Below are 15752 nucleotides of genomic sequence, written 5' to 3'. Positions count from 1 at the left end.
TGCTCCTGGCTCTGGCCAAGTAAGACTACTTGGTAAGTGGGCAGCGAGATGCCCGCCTGTGGGATGCTTAAGAGATGTTTATCCCTCTCCCTCCCCCCTTGTGGCTGGTTGGGCCCAGCATGTGGACTCCCGTCTGCCTCGCCGCGCTGCTGGCCCTGGCTTGGAGGGGGCTTGCCGGCCGCTGCCCCCGGGTCTGTGTCTGTGACAACATCCGGAGACACGTCGCCTGCAGGCGCCAGAACCTCAGCGAGGTGCCGGTCGCCGTCCCGCAGGTGAGTGGGGGCAGCCGGGGCCACAGGAGGCCTTGGGGGGACTCTGGGGACAAGAGACAGAGCCCACGAGCCCGGTGGCCCCGTTGGAGATCCGGAGCCCGGGTAATGAGTCTGTGTCATGTTACTGACCAAATGCAAAAGGTCTGGGGGTCTCAGTGGACTGCAAGTCGGGGCAGCTAGGGGGCGCCAGCCTGAAGTCGGGAGGACCTGAGCCACAACGCACAGCTAGTGTGACCCTAGTCATGGCACCCCAACTGTATGATGTCATCCAAGATGTCTGGCGTCACAGGAGGCTACGTTAAGGGAAGGGTAATGTCCAGGACGGAGAGGGCCTGACCCGCAGGAAGAGGCCTGAGGCGGGTTCCTCTCTGACGCCCCCTGGCGGTGTGACGCTGGGCTGCACCAGTGGGGGGGTCTCCATGTCGGCCCTCGCCCGCGTCCGTGAATAAAACCGGCCCAGCCGGAGAGGGAGAGGGTGGTCTCCTCTCCCACGGGAGTGTTCTCTCAGGGAGGAGGGCTCCCAGAGCTGGGAGGGGGTTCTGACCCCGCAGAGGGGATGTTCTCCCAAGGGCCCCCCAGAGAAAGAACAGTCACCCCAGAAGCGAGCGGTGCTCCCCCTTCCCAGGCGGGAGTTCTCCCAGAGACCCCCTGGAAGAAGAAATAGCAGGGCCCCAGAGTTGAGAACAGGGCCTGTGTCCCCCCCAAAAAGAGTTTTGTCAACTCAAAACACAAGGAGAACTTGACATATTACTCAGAACAACTATTATTGGTCCCAATGTAAGGAATAGTGCTGTGGTATATGTCATCTCTGGTATTGGTACCATAGCAGCAGTTTAAGAGGCGGGGCGGAGTCTGGAGTCCCTGGGGCCCTGCGCGCAGCCCCGTGACTTCCACAGCCCGAATCAGCAGGGACAGCCCCTAGACTAATGAAATTGCAGGCCAGGGTTTTTTTAAGTGTGTGTGTGTATACAGATAGAGGCCGCCCAAGTCCTTGATGCACTTTTAAGCTGTAGCTTTTAAACTTAGCTTTCATAGCTTAAACCGTCACTAAGACTTTTGGAGCATCACGTATGCATATAGATAGCTAGTGTATTTATTAAGTGCTTACTGTGTGCCAGGCACAGGTATATATGCTTTATACATATGTAAAATATATGTAATCATCCTCCATATCCCTAGTGTTATCGTTTATGTTAATGTTATTAATATTATAATTCATTTACTAACAGAAACATTGATAATGGCCATGTTAATGGTGAGGGTGGAAAGTGATGGACAACGGAGGCAGCACGGTAGGCCGGACAGAGGACTGTGGTTAAGAAGGCCTAGATTTGCTCCTAATCCTCTCCCAGAATGCCTCCTGGCACTCGTCAGCCCATGCAAGGCCGCCACCCCTTGAGCTTCAAATTCCCCTCTGTAAAACGCGGGGGTCAATTCAACGGCCGGTTCCAAGCCCAGAGAGAGAAGATGCGCTTCCAGACTCTCTTTAGGCCCCTAAACGGAGAGGAAGACTCGGGAAAAGTCTCCACCAACGGGGATAGTCTCAGGCAGAAGGGGTCCTTAGAACCAAGGGTCGCTCTGTGATTCCCAGGGTTTATCCCAGAGACAGCAGCGGGGGGACTCAAAGCTCCTTGATGAAAACCGAAAAGAGCCAGTCAGTGCTAAAAGCTACAAGCCATGTGATTGGACAGGTTTAGGGAAGCCTCCGAAGGTCAGAGAGAGCGAGAGATGGCCAATCAGGGGAAGGGAAAGGGGACAGCTCAAGGGGTGCCCCCCAGATCCGAGACTGACCCCCAGCCCCCACAGCAGGTTAGGGACGGAAGCCCCCTAATTCTGTCAGCCTGATGACCTCACCGGTGCTAGTGGGAGGTCAGAGGAAGGGCCCAGCATGTCCGTCATGGGGTGTCCCCAGCCAAGGATGGCTCCAGGCTTGGGGGCGGCTCAGGCAGCCAGAAGGGCAGGGGCTGTTTCTAGAGGAGACTGGGGTCTTGCTCAGGCAGTCTGTGCACCCCAAGGTCACAGGCAGGAAGGAAACCGTTTCTAGATTGGAATGTTCCAAGTCAGGAAGCTTCCAGTTGGGGGGTGTATGAGGAGGGTTGGGGTACGTGTGTGTACAAAATTACATTCCAGAAAGGGAGGGAGAGGACAGTCTGACAGAGTTCCGTTAGGATGGGAATGACCGCCCCAGGTCCCGAAGGTGAGTGGTTGTTCTCCCGTGGTTCCCAGATGACCCAGAGGCTGGATCTCCAAGGCAATGCCCTGAAGGTGATTCCCCCGGAGGCCTTCCTCTCACTGCCCTACCTCACTCATCTGGACCTGAGGCACTGCCAGCTAGAGCGGGTGGAAGAAGGGGCGTTCCGGGGCCTGGGCCGGCTGGTCTACCTCAACCTGGCCTCCAACCATCTCTCGGTGCTCTTCCAAGAGGCCCTGGACGGGTTGGGCTCCCTGCGGCAGCTGGTTCTGGAGCACAACCAGCTGGAGGAGATCCGCCCGGGGGCCTTCAGCCAGCTGGGGTCCCTGGCTCTCCTCAGCCTGGCCCACAACTCGCTGGTCTACCTGCCTGACATGGCCTTCCAGGGGCTGCTCCAGACACGCTGGCTGCGCCTCTCGCACAACGCCCTCCACGTCCTGGCCCCCGAGGCCTTGGCCGGCCTGCCCGGCCTTCGCAGGCTCAGCCTGGACCACAACGAGCTGCAGGCTCTCCCTGGGGAGGCTCTGTCTCGCCCCGACGGCCTGGTTCAGCTGGAGCTGGGCCACAACCCGCTCGTCTACCTGGGCGAGGAGGATGGGCTGTCCCTCCGGACTCTGCGAGATCTGGCCCTCGACCACGCCGCCCTGCAGGACGTGGGTGCCGGGGCCTTTGCCCGCTGTCCCCGCCTCCGGTCGCTGGACCTCCGGAACAACCAACTGGGGGGGCTGCCCCCTCTCGAGGGACTAGGCCAACTCCGGAAGCTCAACCTGAGCGGGAACCCGCTGCTGTGTGACTGTGCGGTCCGGCCCCTGTGGGAATGGGTGGCCAGGGCCCGGGTCCAGACTGACGGGCTGTGCTCTGAGCCCAGCCGCCTGAGGGGAGAAGCTCTTGAGTCTCTGAGGGCCAAAGATCTGTTCTGTCTGAGGCAGGGAGACAAGGAGGGGGCCGGAGAGGAGGGGGCCCTCAAGCCTCGGGCCCCAACTCGGGCCCCGGAGGAGGACGGGGCCAGCCGACCCTGCCCGACAGCCTGTGTCTGCTCCCCTGACTCCCGGCACAGCAGCTGCGAGAACAGGGGGCTGATGCTTGTCCCCTCTGGCTTCCCCAACCACACCCAGCTCCTGGACCTGCAGCGAAACAACTTCTCCTCCGTCCCCCGGGGCTCCTTCCCCGGCCTGGCCCACCTGGTGTCCCTGCATCTCCAGCACTGCAGTATCTCCAACCTGGAGGCTGGAGCCCTCGGTGGCTTGGGCCAGCTGGTCTACCTCTACCTCTCCAACAACCGGCTCTCAGGGCTCAGCGCAGCAGCCCTGCAGGGCGCCCCTCGGCTCCGTTACCTGTACCTGGACGGCAACCGCTTCCCACACGTGCCCAGGGCTGCCCTGAAGGTCCTGCCCAGGCTCTTTGCCCTCCACCTGGAGCACAACGCTCTTCAGCATCTGGCCATGGCGGACCTGACTGGGGCCAAGGGGCTCCGCCGCCTCTACGTGAGCAGTAATAACATCTCTCGGGTGGGCCCGGGCCCAGCCCTGGAGCTAGAAACGCTGCATCTGGATAGGAATCAACTCCAGACTGTGCCCACGGCGGCCTTGGAGGGGCTGCCTGCCCTCAAGGAGCTGCGGCTGTCCGGCAACCCCCTTCGGGTCCTGGGGGACAAGGCCTTCCTGCCTGTGGCCAGCTCCCTGCAGCATCTCTACCTGAATGGCACAGGGCTGCAGCAGGTGAGTAAGGGGGCTTTTCAGAGGACTGGGGGCTACTCCATGGGAATTCCCACCCCCATGCCAGCTGCCAGGTATCCAGTGTGTCCCAGGTTCTCAGCATAAAGGACCCAGACTGATGTGTCGGGGCTGAGACAACTCAGAGAAGTGAATTAAAAGTCTCTGTCAAGTAATACATGTTATTTCAAGAGGGAGAAAACATCAACCTCTAGAAGAGGAGAAAGAAAGGTGTCGTGTAGAAGCTGGCAGCTGGCCTGGGCTCTAGAGGAAGCTGGGAACTGTAAGAAACGGAAGTGAGAAGGGATGGCATTCGAGGCATGGGGTTATGGAAAGGTAAGGGGGCAGGAAATGGAATTTCTTGTACAAGGTTTTGCAAAGGTGAATGTTAAAAACTATCTTTGCATGTATTTTTTGGGGAGTATTGGTCCTCTTTATTTTTTATGTTAAATATAGTAAATCCAATATATATACATAGTTATACAATTATCATGCCGCACAAGAAAAACAAAGAGAAGCAAAATAAAATGCAAACAAACAATAACAAAAGAGTGAGCATGCGATGTTGTGGTCCACACTCACCTCCCATGGTCCTCTCTCCAGGTGTAGATGGCGCTCTCCATCACTGAACAAGTGGATCTAGTCTGAACCATCTTGTTGAGAAGAGCCTCGTCCATCAGATTTGATCATCATATAGTCTTGTTGTTGGCGTGTATAATATTCTCCTGGTTCTGCTCACTTCACTCAGCACCAGGTCCTGTAAGTCTCTCCAAGCGTCTCTGTATTCACCCTCCTGATCCTTTCTTATAGAGCAATAATATTCCATAACATTCAGTCATTTCCCAACTGATGGGCATCCACTCAGTTTCCAGTTTCTGGCCCCTACAAAAGGGCTGCTTTGCATTTATTTTGAAAAATAAAAAGCTATTATTTAAAAAAAAAAAAGTGGGATTGAATTAAATCTCTTCAAGATTTGGCATTCCATGTGCAAAGGTTTTTCTCAATTCTGACATTCCATGTTCTAAAGTCCCTCCCAGTCCTGATATTTCAGTTCTGTCATTCCCTACTTTAAAGGGCGTTCCTGTTCTGATGTTCTAGATTCTAAGCTCAAAGAACAGATGGGGTAAGTGAGTTATTAGGGTTTTTTTTTTTCATTTTTCAATAAAAATTTTATTTTTCCAAGTACATATAATGATAGTTTTCAGTATTTTTTTAATAATAGCTTTTTACTTTTCCAAATACATGTAGAAATAGTTTTCAACATTCATTTTTAAATAAAAGTTTTCTATTTTTTAAATACATGCAAAGATACTTTTAACATTCATCTTTGCAAAACATTGTGTTCCAAATTTTTCTCCCTTCCTCCCTACTTCTCCCCTCCCTTAGATAGCAAGTAATCTAATATAGATTAAACATGACATAAGACTTTGTGTTCTAAAATTTTCTCCCTTTCTCTCTTACCTCTCCCTCCCCCAAGATAGTCAGAAATCTGAGATAGTTTTAAAATGTGCAATCCTTTTCAACATATTTCTGTTGTGTTGTACAAGAAAAATCAGACCAAAAGGGGGAAAAATACAAGAAAAACAAATAAAAAGGTGAAAATATCTCTCTCTGGATGTGAATGGCATTTTCCATCCCAAGTCTATTGGAATTGCTTTGGCTCACCTCATTATTGGGAAGAGCCAAGCCCATCATGGCTGATCATCCCATAATCTTGTTATTGTTACCATGATGAATGTTCTCTTGGATCTACCCACTAGTGAAGGTTTTTAAGTAAGAGGAGAACTGCTTGAAGGAAAAAAAAATGGGAAGAAGTCTTAGGGAAAAACTGAGGGAAAGGGAGAGAAAAAGAGGGAAACTATGATCTGCTGGAGAAAAGAGGACTGAAGGCAAGAAGTCAAATCAGAAATCATTGGTTGATTTTCCAATTGATAAATGTCTGATATGAACAGACAATTTTCAGATGATGAAATTGAAACTATTTCCACTCATATGAAAGTGTTCCAAATCACTATTGATCAGAGAAATGCAAATTAAGACAACTCTGAGATATCATTACACACCTGTCAGATTGGCTAAGATGTCAGGAACAAATAATGATGAATGTTGGAGGGGCTGTGGGAAAACTGGGACACTGATGCATTGTTGGTGGAGTTGTGAAAGAATCCAACCATTCTGGAGAGCAATCTGGAATTATGCCCAAAAAGTTATCAAACTGTGAATACCCTTTGATCCAGCAGTGTTACTGTTGGGCTTATATGCCAAAGAGAGCTTAAAGGAGGGAAAGGGACCCACATGTGCAAAAATGTTTGTGGCAGCCCTTTTGTAGTGGCCAGAAACTGGAAACTAAATAGATGTCCATCAGCTGGAGAATGGCTGAATAAATTGTGGTAGATGAATGTTATGGAATATTATTGTTCTGTAAGAAATGACCAGAAGGAGGATTTCAGAAAGGCCTGAATTGATGCTAAGTGAAATGAGCAGAACCAGGAGATCATTATATACTCCTACAGCAATACTATATGATGATCAATTCTGATGGATTCAACAATGAGAGGCTCCAAATCAGTTCCAATTGATCGGTGATGAACAGAACCAGCTACACCCAGTGAAAGAACACTGGGAAATGAATGTGGACTGCTTGCATTTTTGTTTTGCTTCCCAGGTTATTTTTACCTTCTTTCTAAATCCAATTTTTCTTGTGCAACAAGAGAACTGTATAAATATGTATACATATATTGCATTTAACATATTTAACATGTATGGGACTACTTGCCATCTGGAGGAGGGGGAAGGAGGGGAAAAGCTGGAACAGAAGGTTTTGCAAGGGTCAATGTTGAAAAATTACCCATGTATCTGTTCTATCAATAAAAAAACTATAATAATAATAATAATAATAATAATAATAATAATAATAATAATAATAATAAAGAAATCATTGGCTGAACACCTCCCTTGTTTCTGGCTCCATGCTAAGCAATGGGACATGTGTCAGCAAGGTTGCCTTAAGCAAGGACAAGGCTCATCTTCTTTCTCTTTCTCAAAGGAGTCTGTCAGAGGTTGGGGGAACGGAGGAAAAAGTGGGAGGGGATGACGAAAAGGAACTTCTAGGTGAGAGGCCTTTCTACCTCCATCCTAACCACTTTGGAGGTCTTCCTCTCTAGATCTCTCCAGGGGCCTTTGCTGGTCTGGGACCTGGACTCAAGAGCTTGTACCTGGAGAAAAACCGGCTGCAGACATTGCCCACCATGGCCAGTTTCACGAGCCTGGAGCTCATTAACCTCAGTGAGAATCCCTTCCGCTGTGACTGCCGGCTCCTCCCGCTGCACAGGTGGGGAGCTTGAGCTAGGGGGTGACAGCCCAGCAGCAGAGGGAGTAGGTCTCACAGGACTAGCTTCCCACACAGTGTGACTCACAGGCCAAGAGCCCCACCTTTCCCATCCTTCTCCCCTCATTCTGGGCATCCTTTGGGGACTCTCTAAAACAAAGCTTCTTAAACTGTGGGTCGCTACCCCCTTGGGGTCCCATAACTGAATGTGGGGGTTTATCAGTAAATGTTGACTTATACACCTATATGCCTAGGGTCATGTAAAAATTTCTCATGTGAAAAAGGATCATGCAGAGATTAAATGAATTAGAGTAGGTAAGGAGGAAACCAAATGATCATCTTTGCAGATGATATAATGGGATACTTAGAGAACCCTAGAGAATCAACTAAAAAACTATTAGAAAAGGGGTCACGAGTGGGAAAAGCTTAAGAAACTCTGCTGTAAAAGGGACCCAGCTTAGGTCCCACAATCCCTGGCCCTTTCCAGAGAACTCTATGGAAGGAGAATGGACCGGAGATCCCACCTCTGGTCACAATGTTCCTCCCCCTTCTTTCTAGGTGGCTTGCCGGCCTGAACCTTCGAGTGGGGGCCACCTGTGAGTTCCCAGCCAGTGCCCGGGGCCAGAAGGTAAAGGCGGCCACAGCCATTTTCGAGGCCTGCCCGGGCTGGAGGACCAAGAAAAACAAAGGGATCCCAGCCTCGGCCCAGCGAAAAGCTAGGAAAGCCCGAAGCAAGAAGAAACATTTGGGAGCAGTCAAGGTTGGAGGCAGTGGTGGTCGGGGAGGGAGAAGTCACCTTGACAAGAAGTGCTAGGATTATGGGGAGGAGGAAGAGGGGAGGGGAGGGAGGCAAGGAGGAGGAGATATGTTGGCCCTTGGTCGGTCATTCATTCATTCGCATCTGCTTCATTCATTCACTTCTGCTTCATTCATTCATTCACTTCTGTTTACTTTCTTGTTCAATGGAGGATCCAAAAGAAGTAACTGACCACACAACCCCAAGAACCTTAAAGTAATAATTCCTAGCATTTCTATAGTTTGCAAAGCACTTTACAAACATTGTCTTATTTGATCTTCATTCACCCTGTGAGTAGCCACTATTATTATTAGAGGATTATTATCCTCTTTTTTACAGATGAGGAAACTGAGGTAGACAGAAGTTAAGTGACCTGCTCAGAGTCATACCTCTAAGTACCTGAGACCAGATTTAAACTGGGTTTTCCGGAGTTCTGGTCTGCTGTTCTACCCCCTGGACCATCTACTCGCCTCCATAGCCCAGTCAAGAAACCATCCCATCATCAAATATTTATGAGACACCTATTCTGTGCCAGGCACCATGCTAAGTGCTGAGGTTACTGAAAAGCAAAAACATGACATCTGCCTTCCAGGAGGTTCCGGTCTAGTGGGGGAGGCAAAATGTACCTGGATAAACACATAGAATCAGTGCAGGCTAATTAGAAAGGGAGGAATTAGAAAAGGCTAAAGAAAGTGGCAGCTTGAAGGCAGCTAGGTGATGCAGTGGACAGAGCACCAGCCCTGAAGTCAGGAGGAGTGAGTTCAAATCTAGACTCAAACACTTAACACTTCCTAGCTATGTGACCCTGGGCAAGTCACTTAACCCTAATTGCCTCAGAAAAAAGAAAAAAAGGAACTGGGGATGTTTCTCCAGGAAGAGGGATGACTCAGGCTGTGGGATGAGGAGAAACTCTTCTTAAGCATCTAACAGTCATCCCACAGCTGTTATGGAAGGTCAGGAGCCTACGTGGATTTATAAATCCTTAGCATGGAAATCAATCGGCTCTTTTGTAGGAGAGAGGAAAGGGAAGGAAGCTTCAAAGCTTTCTGGGCTGAGATGCAGATGGTAAAAAAAACTGATGAAGGGAATTTGGCTTCAGAGCCATCATCAGGTCTGATCAGAATGTAACACTGGAGGGCAGCTAGGTGGCGCAGTGGACAGCACCGGGCCTGAAGTCCGGAGGACCTGAGTTTAAATAAGGCCTCACACACATAACACTAACTAGCTGTGTGATCTTAGGCAAGTCACTTAACCGCCAAGAGTGGGGGGTGGGGGGAGAATTAAAAAACAAACAAACAAGCAAAAAAAGAATGCAATACTGTCCTTGTTTGCCCAGGTGGGGAAGGCAAGACCCAGAAAAAGGAGCAGACATGCTTGAGAGCCCCAACCCGAGGCTGCTGGACCTGCCTGTAATTTTCCAGCTGACTTCCCAGCCCACTTCAGGCGGTGCCCCTGGATGGACGTGAGAAGTTGGCTTATGTCTTTGTCTTGCTTGCAGTTTTCAACTCATCCTCCAGCACAGTAAACTCACTTCTTAGCTGTCTAGCGGAGGGGGTGTCTTGCCCAATATCCTGTTCTCTTGAAATAAAATGAAAACAAGCAGAAGTTTGGTATTATTTCTCTCTTTTAAGCCAGGTTGGGGAGGAGAACTTCCTTTTTCCTACTAATTTTTTTTTATTTTTTAATTCTGAATTTAAACACCCCCACAGTGAATATTTCCACCTTTACAGCAGAAGGCAAAAAGAATTAGAAATCATAAATCTCCATTTCATATCACTTTTTTTTTTCCTTTTCTTTTCAACCCCAGGTAATCGTAGTAAGAAACTTGCCCACAGTCACACAGTTATTAAGTGTCAAGTATCTGAAACTAGATTTGAACTCGGGTCCTCCTGACTCGGAGAGCCAGCACTCTATCTGCTGCTTATCTAGCTGCCTCTTGTTTTCTTTTATTTTTTGTACTGTTTTTTTCCAAATATATGCAAAAATAATTTCACCTTTGCAAAATCTCATGTTCCAAATTTTTCTCCCTCTCTTTTCCCCCTTGCCTCTCCCCAAGACAGCAAGCAATCCAATATAGGTAACCCTTACTTTGTTTTAAATTTTATTTTATTTTATTTATTTTTTTTTTTTTGCTGAGGCAATTAGGGTTAAGTGACTCACCCAAGGTCACACAGCTAAAAGGAGTTAAGTGTCTGAGGCCACATTTGAACTCAGATCTTTCTGACTTCAGGGCTGGTGCTCCAACCACCAGCTGCCCCACCCTTGCTTTCTTTTACAAACACAATGTTACTTTCAATGCTTTCCTGCTTGTTTGTACTTCCTTCTGAACTTCTCTTCCCTTCTGCGCATTTTTAAAATGTTTCAAAATAGCCTTTTTTTCTTGATATCATTATTGCTAAACCCTCCCTTTCCCCCTCAAACCTTTCCCACTCTAATTAAAAGCCCAGAAAAAAGAAAAACATCCCTGTAACAAACATTCTTAAGCAGAATGAGTGCCCTCTGAGGCCATGTCCAAAAAAGTCTCTTTCTGCCCTTTACGTCCAGTACCTTTGGGGAAGGGTCAGGGAGGACAGGAAGGTAGCACATTTCATTCCAAATCAGTTATTATTGGGTCATTCAGTGCACTGATTAATATTGATGAGGCTTGTTTGTATAAACTGTTCTCCTGCTTCTGTTCACTTTATTCTGCATCAGTTAATACTTCTCCAGATTCTCTGAAATTGCCTCTTTGGTCATTTATTATAGTGCAATAATTTTCCATTATGATTTTTAAAAATCATTTCATTATTTGTTTATTTTTATTTTACTTTCAAAGTACATACATAGTTTTCAATATTCACCCTTGCAAAACCTCGTGTTCCAATTTTTTTTCTCCCTGCCTTCCCTCCATCCTCCCCTAGACAGCAAGCAATCCAATATATATTAAACATGTGCAATTTTTCTATAATATTTCCATAATGATCATGCTGCAGAAGAAAAAGAAAACAAAATGCAAGCAAACAACAACAAAAAAGTGAAAATACTGTGCCATCATCCACACTCAGTTCCCACAGAACTTTCTCTGGGTGCAGATGGCTCTATCATGAGATCATTGGAACTGGCCTGAATCCTCTCATTGTTGAAAAGAGCCACGTCTGTCAAAATTGATCATTGTATAATATTCTTGTTGCCGTGTACAATGATCTCCTGATTCTGCTCATTTCACTCAGCATCAGTTCATGTAAGTCTCTCTGAAATCATCCTGTTGGTCATTTCTTATAGAACAATAATATTCCATAATATTCATATACCATTACTTACTCAGCCATTCTCCAGCTGATGGGCATCCACTCAGTTTCCAGTTTCTTGCCACTACAAAAAGGGCTGCTACAAACATTTTTGCACATAAATTCTTTTTCCTTTTTTATGATCCCTTTGTCATTATGTTCTTACACAATGTATTCAGCTGTTCCTCAAGTGATGAGTATCCCTTTATATTCTATAGCTCTTTGCTTCTTTTTCCCTCCTCCCCTTTTGACAGCCCTTTCAAGAACAGGAAGTTTGTTTTGCTGACTGACTGTTACATCCCTTGTATTAAAAAAAATTAATTTCCCCCGGTTGTGTCTGACATATTTCTACAACAAACTGTGTTCACATCTCTCTTGTCTGGTTCAGATTAGAGTGAGGTTTAACCCAAATCCCCTACCCTTCCCTCTATGCCTGCATTCTCTTCTCATCCCTTTTATTTTTGAGAAATAGAAAATGCCATATCTTTCTTCACCCTTTTACTCTCCCTTCTCATTCTCCTCTTTAAGCCGCCATATCAGTTAATCCACCCTCAGATCCTCTTATTTTTGTTACTCGATCCCTCAATAACCTTTGAAGACAATACAATTTTGAAAGAACATTTCATTTCTTCTCTTTATTAGCTCTACGTTATTTAAATATCCAAATAATTTGACTTTTCCAGGTTTCTCTGGACTTTGTTTGCATTTAAAACTTCCCATTCAAGACAATTATCTGTTGAAGAAATTAAAGCCATTTATATTCATATGAAAAAATGCTCAAATAGCAAATTCAGTTTAAGAAATCAGCATCACTAAACCAGGATTGATTAGAGAAATTAAATTAAGACAACACTGAGGTGCCACTAAAGTGACCTTTTAAAGCCACTTTAGATCTCTCACATTGGCAAAGATGACAGGAAAAGATAATGATAAATGTTGGAGGGGATTTGGGAAAACTGGGACACTAATGCTTTGTTGGTGGAGTAGTGAACTGATTCTACCAATCTGGAGAGCAACTTGGAATTACATCCAAAGGACTATCAAACTTTGAGCCAACAGTCTATATTCCAAAGAGAGCATAAAAGAGGGGAAAGGATCCATGTAAACAAAAATGTTTGTAGCAGTGTTTTTTGTTATTGCTAGTTTTTTTGTAGTAGCAAGGAATTGGAAATTCAGTAAATAAATGCCCATCAATTGGAGAATGGCTAAATAAGTTATGGTATATGAATGTAACGGAATATTTTTGTTCTAAAAGAAGTGATGAACTAATTTCAGAAAAGACTTACATGAACTGATACTGGGTGAAGTGAGCAGAACAAGGAGAACATTGTACACAATAAAAGCAAGATTATGTGATGATCAACTATGACAGACTTAGCCCTTCTCAGCAATACAAAGAGCAAAGATAATTCTAATATATTTGAGATGGAAAATGCCATCTGCATCTACAGAGAGAACTATGGAAACTCAATGTGGATCAAAGCATAATATTTTCACCTTTTTTTTTGTTTTGCTCTTTTTTCTCATTTTTTTTTTTTTTTGGCTTTTTTGGTCTGATTATTTTTGCAGAACTATCATGGAAATATGTTTAGAATTGTATATGTTTGTTTTTTTTTTCTTTTTCTTTTTTTATTAATTTTATAATTATAACATTTTTTGACATAGGTAATTTTTTACAACATTATCCCTTGTACTCCCTTCTGTTCCGAATTTTCCCCTCCTTCCCTCCACCCCCTCTCCTAGATGGCAGGCATTCCCATATATATATAGATATATAGATATGTATATAGATAGATAGATAGATAGATAGATAGATAGATATGTGCAGAACCGAATTTTGTTGTTGTTGTTGTTGTTGTTGTTGTTGTTGTTGTTGTTGTTGTTGCAATGGAAGAATTGGATTTGAAAGGTAAAAATAACCTGGAAAGAAAAACCAAAAATTTATAGTTTATACTCATTTCCCAGTGTTCCTTCTCTAGGTGTAGCTGATTCTGTCCATCATTGATCAAGAATTGTATATGTTAAACCAATATACAACACTATTAGTGAAAATAGTGTATTCCAAATCTTTCTGGAAGGGAGAGAAAGGGAGAAAAGATTTGGAATACAAAATCTTACAGAAATGAATGTTGAAAACTTATACATGTATTTGGAAAAATACAACACTATTAGAGAAAAAAAGCAGGGAGAGAAACCTGTTTCAGAGCTAAAAAGAAAAACCAAAACAAAACTTTTTAAAATGTAGAATAATCATAAGAACACAAAAATGTGTTTCATTCTGAGTTATTAGCAATTATGCTTGTACCCAGGGACTAAAATAAATAAATGATAACAGCACCAAGAGTTCCTGTTCAGCTCTGATCTTTTTGTCAGAAAGTCATTTATTCCATTAAAGTTTTGTTTGTTTGCTTTTTGTTTTCCTCCTGTGGTGTTATATTCAAGGACAAGTTGCTCTTGCTTGTAACCCTACAGATCTGGAAGGCTGCAGATGTTCATCTGTGGAACACTAGGAGGCTCTGAGCTTGCTTGTCCTTGCCTGTCCTTGCCTGACTCGGCTGTGCCGTAGCCATTTCTTATTGCCTCTGGATTTCTGGCTGACTTTGTGTGCAGTTTTTGGGTAGAAATGGTCACTTTTTGTTCTCTCTCATTGCATTTCTTGATCACTATTTGATCAGGTGTAGCCATCTTAGCCAAATGGTCTTTGGTCATTTCCATGGGGGATCTGGAGGATTTGGATGGATCCAGTGTTTGGATCCGCCAAGGAACCTCACTTGTTTCCACAGATCAGGATATCTAGAGATATCTTATTTCCTGAATTGGTAACAGTTCAGAGACTTCTTCACCATTGTGAAAGAACTAGCTGGCAGTCAATCACCTCGTACCAGCCCCTCTCCCTCCAAAAGATAGTGGATGATTCTTGGTCCATCCACTGGTGGACTGCCCCAGACTTCAAAAAAGATGCTAAGAAGCCGTTGTTCCAGTCTTTTAAGAGGCAGCTAGATAGTTCTGTGGTAGGAGCACTAGGCTTGGAAACAGGAAGATTCATCTTCCTAAATTCAAATCTGGTATCAGACATTTATTAGCTAGGTGATCCTGGACAAGTCACTTAATCCTTTTTTTGCCTCAGTTTCCTCCTCTGTAAAATAAGCTGGAAAGGGGAATGGGAACATTCTTTGCCAAGAAAATGACAGATGGGATCATAAAGAGTCTGAACTGAGTCAAAAACTTAAGAGGGTAAGCTCCAAGCAAGCTGCGTTCTGCTACTCCTAACCTTGGACCAAAGATCCATGGGGCCATAAATCCGAGGTTCTTGCTTTCCTGACTTTAAGTTCAAGCATTATTCACTGGGCCACGTGGCTGCCTCCTTAAGAATTCTCCTATTTCCTCTTGTCCTACTGGGGCAGGGGAATCAAAATGGCCTTGACAAGTGTCCTCCCATTCCAGCTTTCCTTTTGCCCCAGTGGGAAAAGAAATGATCATTTTACTGCTGGCAGGCCTGGGTAGTTATGCTTCCCTCCTTCCCCCCTTCCTGGGCCTTTCTAGGGGAAGTTCAAGGAATTTACAGGGAGCTTTTTGGCACCTACAGAGGAACACTATGCTCTGTTCCCATATTGTCACATAATTTCATAAAGAATCTGCCTTTGAATAAATTGTTTCAGATAAAGTTGACTGTTCTTGCAAAAACCTGAAAGATTATCTAGTTTCAATTTTCACAAGCAAAAGTCCATGAAATATATACAATGTCATGCAACAAGAACATTGTGTTTCATTCCCTGGGGATTTTATTTATTGAGGTTTATGAAGTGAACATTTATTGAAATTTTATCTAAAAAAAAAAAAAGAAATTTTAATTCTGAAGTACTTTTTTTTAACTCATTAAATGAGCTATAAACTAAAACTAAAGCTTGATTTTTAAAAAATTGCTAAATTTTTTTTCTGAGCAGAAATAAGAGAACAATTTATTCAGCGACAACATTACAGAGAAAAACTGTATCAATACAGTGGTAAATCATGAGTTTAGAAGACTGAAGGTGAATTAATCATACCCTCCCCCATCAGTGTGGAATTTTTCATGTGTGTGTATGTGTATGTGTGTGTCTTTTTTGGTGTTTGTGAATGAAGATTTTTTAAAAATTAATTCTCCAATAGAGAGATACATGATATGAAAGAGAGGTAATAAATACTTG

At 45.0% G+C, this 15752-nt stretch overlaps 2 protein-coding genes across 2 annotated transcripts in view; one reads left to right on the top strand and one right to left on the bottom strand.

Annotated features, from left to right (window-relative positions):
• On the top strand, positions 1 to 9770 carry LOC141544980 (chondroadherin-like protein). The gene is made up of 5 exons (XM_074271805.1): positions 1 to 272; positions 2499 to 4181; positions 7340 to 7506; positions 8062 to 8263; positions 9636 to 9770. Exons 1-5 carry the CDS (start codon positions 75 to 77, stop codon positions 9675 to 9677), a joined length of 2292 nt encoding a protein of 763 aa, XP_074127906.1. The 5' UTR covers positions 1 to 74; the 3' UTR covers positions 9678 to 9770.
• Positions 9771 to 9792: 22 nt separating this feature from the next.
• Positions 9793 to 15752, bottom strand: part of LOC141544977 (chondroadherin-like protein) — a 41076-nt gene continuing 35116 nt past the window's right edge. Inside the window, exon 6 of the mRNA XM_074271800.1 lies at positions 9793 to 9877. The gene's annotated coding sequence lies outside the window, so the exon portion shown is untranslated. The remainder of the gene's footprint in view (positions 9878 to 15752) is intronic.

Source organism: Sminthopsis crassicaudata, chromosome 5 (assembly GCF_048593235.1).
Source record: "Sminthopsis crassicaudata isolate SCR6 chromosome 5, ASM4859323v1, whole genome shotgun sequence".
Lineage (NCBI taxonomy): Eukaryota > Metazoa > Chordata > Mammalia > Dasyuromorphia > Dasyuridae > Sminthopsis > Sminthopsis crassicaudata.
Note: the sequence above shows the minus strand (reverse complement) of the source record. Positions and strands in the feature narration are given on the sequence as shown.

Coding starts and splice junctions, on each gene's coding strand:
- LOC141544980 (XM_074271805.1), top strand. CDS start 75: ATGTTTATCCCTCTCCCTCCCCCCTTGTGGCTGGTTGGGCCCAGCATG. Junction 4,182..7,339: donor ATGGCACAGGGCTGCAGCAG/GTGAGTAAGGGG, acceptor CTTCCTCTCTAG/ATCTCTCCAGGGGCCTTTGC. Junction 8,264..9,635: donor AACATTTGGGAGCAGTCAAG/GTTGGAGGCAGT, acceptor TTGTTTGCCCAG/GTGGGGAAGGCAAGACCCAG.